The sequence below is a fragment of the Rousettus aegyptiacus genome, unplaced genomic scaffold, assembly GCF_014176215.1.
Source record: "Rousettus aegyptiacus isolate mRouAeg1 unplaced genomic scaffold, mRouAeg1.p scaffold_m13_p_2, whole genome shotgun sequence".
Lineage (NCBI taxonomy): Eukaryota > Metazoa > Chordata > Mammalia > Chiroptera > Pteropodidae > Rousettus > Rousettus aegyptiacus.
Window position 1 is genome coordinate 74,953,966 of NW_023416295.1, and position 5,981 is coordinate 74,959,946.

Below are 5,981 nucleotides of genomic sequence, written 5' to 3' on the forward strand. Positions count from 1 at the left end.
CTGGAAGAAAAGAGGGGTGGTGTTTAGGATCCTCTTCTAGGGACCGTACAAGGGGGTGCGGGGGTGGGTCTGAGTTCCATGTCTCAGAGCAATCATCGCTCTTGCCAGTGAAGCTCGCATCTCGGTCCTTGCTGTCACTCTTGCGGTCGCGGCTCTGGCGGGAGCACTAATTCTCGGCCCCGCCCCTCGCTCGCTCTCGCGCACCACCCAGGCTCCCGGCCGGCGGGAAGTGGCGCGAGGCTGCAACGCACTGTCTGGAAGCCTACAGCAAGTGCCAGCCCCAACTCCCACTCTACCCCGCCTGCCTCTTCAACCTTATTTCTCATCCGTGTCAACGTTTGTCCTTAGCATAAAGTCCTGAAAGACACCGGATGCGGGGCGCCAAGATCTGAGTTCAAGCCCTGCTCGGAATCCCGGTCCAGCCCCGGAATTCCATCTCTGAAGGCCTACTTCTTGTTTCCTCTATGTGGGGATCTTATCCTCTGGTTTACCACCGTTTCCCCAGCGCCTAGAACAGTGCATGTGTGGCACGTAGTCGGTCCTCAGTAAATATCTGCTGACCAAATGCATCTCTGTAATAACACCCGTTAGGGTGTTGTGAGAATGAATGATTCTGTGCAACTACCTTAGGATCTATTACAAAAAGTACTATTCGCTAAATAAAGCATGTATATATAAAGTCCCATTTACGAATTGGTCACCCGGGAATACACATCTACTTCTCTATGACAGTCTCCCTCTAGAATTATGTCAAATCATCCTACTTTCTTCTGAACGCGTTTCTTGATTGTCTACATCTGACCCCGATACTATTCTGTGGGTGTGGATGTATAGTTATACACAGCTGTGCCTTGAAAAAAAAAAGGGGGATCTTTATTTATTTTATTTTCTGAACGGACTGAGTCTGCTGTAAGAGCAGGGAATGGAGTCTGACGCTGGACCCACTACCAGCATTGCCGCCTACTGGTTGGGTTACGCTGGCAAGTCACTTGTCTCTGGGCTTCAATGTCTCCATTTGTAGCATTCGCAGGTCTGGAGTTTCTTCCACGTGATCAAGGATGGACGAGCTACACTGAGACGCATGGGTCGCCCACACTTCCCACCGCCCTCCAAGGGCATCTCGCTTTCCCAAGTTGGGGAATTGCCTCCAGGATGCCCTCCCCAGCTGGAGACTCACACGGTAACAAGCAAACAGCGCGCACCAGGGGCTTCCCGGGCTTACCCCACACCGGGGTCGCGGGAGCCGGTACCCTTCACCCCTCTCTTGTGCCCTCCTCCTCATCGCCTACCCCTCTTCCCCCACCCCTACCCCGCCTTCCTCCTCGGGGCCCCGCCCGCGCACCCACAAGGCGCATGCGCCGCCCACCGAGCGTATTTTTATAAGTCCAGCTTCGGTCAGAAACTTCAGTCTGTTGGCTGCGACAGCAGGTAGCAGAGTGACCGTGAGGACTTGTGTGCTCCGGTAGCCACCGTGGCTGGAGAGCAAGCGGTTACCATGGACGGGTTCCATGTAAGTCCGATTTCAACGTGCTTTTTCTTAAATATACAAACACATGAACTTAGAGCGCAACCCCTCTCGGAGCGAGCAGAAGCGACCAGAACCCTGGAGGTGCGGGTGTCCCAGAGAACGGACATGGGAAGTTTTCGTGTGCATGGCTACATGGGGGCGGGAGAGTAGAGTTGGAATCTTTTTCTCTGTAAGCAGAGGAGAAAGGTTGGAACGACTGTTTCGGTGGATGCTTGTGTCTCCCCCTTGAGTCCTGGACGCGCGCCGGGCTCGCGCGCTGTTTGCAAACCTAAGAATATTCTGTGCACAAGTGCGAGAAGACGTGCGGGCTGTCCCGGGACTCAGACCAGGGGTCTCCTCCTCGGGAAAACGGGGCTTTCCCTTAGTGCGAATTGCGTGAGATCTGCAGTAAGAGGAGAGCAGCGCCTCATAGCTGAGTTCCCAGAGGGAGACTCTGCGTCCCGGGTTACTTCGGGCAAAGGCGCTTGTGAACTACTCTTGCAGTTGAGAGCGTGTTCCTAAATTCTGCGCGGCAGGGGAGCTGCGCCAGTACCCCGGCACAGTGAGCGGAGGGAAGGAAAGGCGAGCGGACCCACCGTGCTCTCGCCTAAGGGGTCTTGAGTGTTGGTCGCTACTGGGAGGTGGTCCGAGCAGCCCGCGCGCCTTGGGATTGAAGGAGAGACCTGGCGCGCGTCCGAAACGCCGCGAGTGGGCCCTTGGGATCATGCAGACATCGAAGCAGTATAAGCAGTCCCCGCGCAGTAGCACCCACCCCGAGGTGTGCGCGGCAGGGGCTGCGGTTGGAGTGAGAGACTGGGAGGGCACCTGGGCTGCGGTCCGCCGCGGCGCAGACGGGCAGGTGCAAGTGGGAAAACCGTTTGGTTCTCGTCGAGCCCAGTTGCGCAGTTTAACCGTCGGTGGTTTCCTGGAGGCTTTTGAAAACCCTTTACTAGGGAGGCTTTTCGTTTCCTCCAGCGGCGCGCAATTCAAAGGCGCGCGCGGCTGGGCGGAACCCAGGTAGCTGCTGCCAGCGGGCGCTGAGCGTGGCGTGGTGAGCAGCCGCAGGGCCGGGGGAGCTGGACCACCCGCCCCAGCGCGCCCTCCGCCTAGAAGCGTCGGGCTGCAGACCTCCAACCCCATTAACTGAATCAGTCAGTGGCGGGGTGGAAAGTGACCCGGGAGAGTGAGGAAATGAAACTTGGGCCTGGGACCACTGGTGCAGACCCCATGACCTTCCCCTCCCAGGAAAATGCTACGCTCTCTAACGTCCCAACCCTGCCAAGTGATAAACATGGGTATGGCAAAAGACGCATGCCCCAGAGGAGCGCCAGCCGAGGCGGGGGCAAAAGGAAGGGGTACCAACTTCTGACACCCCTGCCCAATACCCACTAGCACCGAAAGCCTTTTGCTTTCAGACCGCATTCTTCTTGCCTACTACGTGTTGCTTGAAGTACAAAATGGTTTGTGTTTAGATCAGGAACAAACGGGGAAATGTTTTTTTGCCTTAGAAGACCAAGTCTTTGGGACACCCCCGCAACACCTCCTCTCCCCCCCGCCCCCACCACCAAGGCTCCTTCCTACCCTCTTCCCTGTACTGGCAAATCTTCACACAGAAAATTAATCCCAGCTCCTCAGAACACGAGATTCTACCCACCCCGCAGCCCATCTTCCCCGCCCGCCCCCCGCCTCCGCCCCCGCCCCCGCCCCCGCCTCCGCCTCCGCCTAGGAGTGGCCTCATTGTGTTTTGTTGTTGGTTTTTTTTTCTTTTTTCTAGACGGGGCGAAGACTTAGCAAAGATGTGACTTTGAAACTCTCAGACTCTCCACGCCCTTTTGTTCTAAACAAAGAATTTTGTAATTGGTTCTACTAAAGAGGGATATAATGGAATGACTATGCGGGAAGATGGGGAGTAGGGTAATAGGATTCTAAAATAATTCTCTTGTGCCCTTCCCTCAGTTCTTAAGGGGGAGAAGAATTTCCTGGAGAGAAACCTTGGGCTGAGTTGGGTCTTATAAATTGCTTTCTTAAAATACCAGAAAATTTTTTTTGACCTTTGGGGAATGCCTGCTGAACTTGAAAGTGAATGTCTATCCCCTGGCCTCTTTTGCAGATATACCCATCAGATAACTACACAGAGGAGGACTTGGGCTCAGGAGACTATGACTCCATGAAGGAACCTTGCTTCCGGGAGGAAAATGCCCATTTCAACCGTATCTTTCTGCCTACTGTCTACTCCATCATCTTCTTGACTGGCATTGTGGGCAATGGATTGGTCATCCTGGTCATGGGTTATCAGAAGAAACTGAGAAGCATGACAGACAAGTACAGACTGCATCTGTCAGTGGCAGACCTCCTCTTTGTCCTCACGCTTCCTTTCTGGGCAGTTGACGCTGTGGCAAACTGGTACTTTGGGAAGTTCCTGTGTAAAGCAGTCCATGTCATCTACACAGTCAACCTCTACAGCAGTGTCCTCATCCTGGCCTTCATCAGTCTAGACCGGTACCTGGCTATCGTTCATGCCACCAACAGTCAGAAGCCAAGGAAGCTGTTGGCTGAAAAGGTCGTCTATGTTGGCGTCTGGATCCCTGCTCTCCTGTTGGCTATTCCCGATTTCATCTTTGCCAATGTCCAGGTTGGGGATGACAGGTATGTCTGTGACCGACTCTACCCAAATGACTTGTGGTTGGTGGTGTTCCAGTTTCAGCACATCTTGGTTGGCCTTATACTGCCAGGTATCGTCATCCTGTCCTGCTATTGCATTATCATCTCCAAGCTGTCCCACTCCAAGGGGTACCAGAAGCGCAAGGCCCTCAAGACCACAGTTATCCTCATCTTGACTTTCTTCGCCTGCTGGCTACCCTACTACATTGGGATCAGCATCGACTCCTTTATCCTCCTGGAAATCATCAAGCAAGGATGTGACTTTGAGAATTCTGTGCACAAGTGGATTTCTATCACCGAGGCCCTAGCCTTTTTCCACTGTTGCCTGAATCCCATCCTCTATGCCTTTCTTGGAGCCAAATTTAAAACCTCTGCCCAGCACGCACTCACCTCTGTGAGCAGAGGATCCAGCATCAAGATCCTCTCCAAAGGAAAGCGGGGTGGACATTCTTCTGTTTCAACCGAGTCTGAGTCTTCAAGTTTTCACTCCAGCTAACACTGATATAGAACTTACACATCAAAGAACTTTTTTTTTTAAGTTACACATTTTTTGAAATGTAAAAGACTGACCAATACTGTATAGTTTTTTATTGAGCATTGGATTTTTTCCTTGTGTTTCTTTAGTTTCTGTGGTTAATTGACTTATTTATATAAATATTTTTTTGTTTCATGTTGATGAGTGTCTAGGCAGGACCTGTGGCCAAGTTGTTAGTTGCTGTATGTCTGGTTATAAGACTAGAAAAGGGAACTGAACATTCCAGAATGTGTAGTGAATCACGTAAGCTAGAAATGATCCTCAGCTGTTTGTGCATAAGTAATCTTTCCATTCTAAGTGGAACATTTTTTTTTTCCTGTTGTTAAATTGTTAGGTTACACTATGTGATTTTTGCCGTAGAAGGTGGCACTTAGAACCAAAGCCTGAAGTGTAGAAATGCTGGTTTTTCAGTTTTCTGGGGTGGGTTGACTTCAGCACATAAAATGTACAGTCTTGTATTAAGTTGTTAATAAAAGTACTTGAAAAATTTAGTGTTATGTTCTGATTTCTGTTGACATTCCTTTGGCTGACAGAAGTCAAAAATAACAACAATAGATACATTCATGAAATGCCAGGCCCTGTCCTAGGTGTATTAGTTATAATATTTTACTTAATCCTAGTCACAACTCAAGATAGACTCTGGTTCCATTATTACTTGCATATTATAGAGCAGGGAACCAAAGCACAGAAAGCTGAAGTGGCTTAGTCAAAGACAATTGGTAAGTAGTACAGCCAATATTTCAAACCAGGTAAGGTAACTTCAAAATCTGAAATCCTAACCACTTTTCACCCATGAAATTTAGAAATATCTAGCCAGTACCTATCCCTACGAAAGGCAATCTTTCTGAAGGATAGATATACATAAAGAAGAAAAGGTATGCAATACCATGTTAGATTTTACTACTACTGTCCCTTGTATAATCCAGGTCTGTGCCATGCTAGGCATTGTATGACTAATGTATACTTTTCTCATCTACTCCTCTCAGTGTAGATAGCCTCACTCCCTTTTCATAGACAGGAGAACTGAAATTCAGAGACTTTCCATAACTTGCACTTTCAAGGGGGCATACCAGGAGCTAATGTCATTCATTCCAGACCTCGCTCTTAACCATTACCCACTATTATCACCCAGAACACCTGGTCATAAGTCAACTGAACTGTTATTGAAAATAAAGCCAAAAGTGAATGTTTTCTTCATAAAATTAACCATGCCAAAAATACCCCTCTTACAATATCTTATATGTAAATATCAACACAATCTATTGCAACACCTAGCAC

The 5,981-nt window shown here is 49.9% G+C and overlaps 1 protein-coding gene across 1 annotated transcript; it reads left to right on the forward strand.

Annotated features, from left to right (window-relative positions):
* The first annotated feature begins 1,384 nt into the window (after positions 1 to 1,384).
* CXCR4 (C-X-C motif chemokine receptor 4) lies at positions 1,385 to 5,194 on the forward strand. The gene is made up of 2 exons (XM_016145420.1): positions 1,385 to 1,510; positions 3,618 to 5,194. The coding sequence occupies exons 1-2, from the start codon at positions 1,496 to 1,498 to the stop codon at positions 4,662 to 4,664; spliced, it is 1,062 nt and encodes a 353-aa protein (XP_016000906.1). The 5' UTR covers positions 1,385 to 1,495; the 3' UTR covers positions 4,665 to 5,194.
* The last annotated feature ends 787 nt before the right edge of the window (positions 5,195 to 5,981 follow it).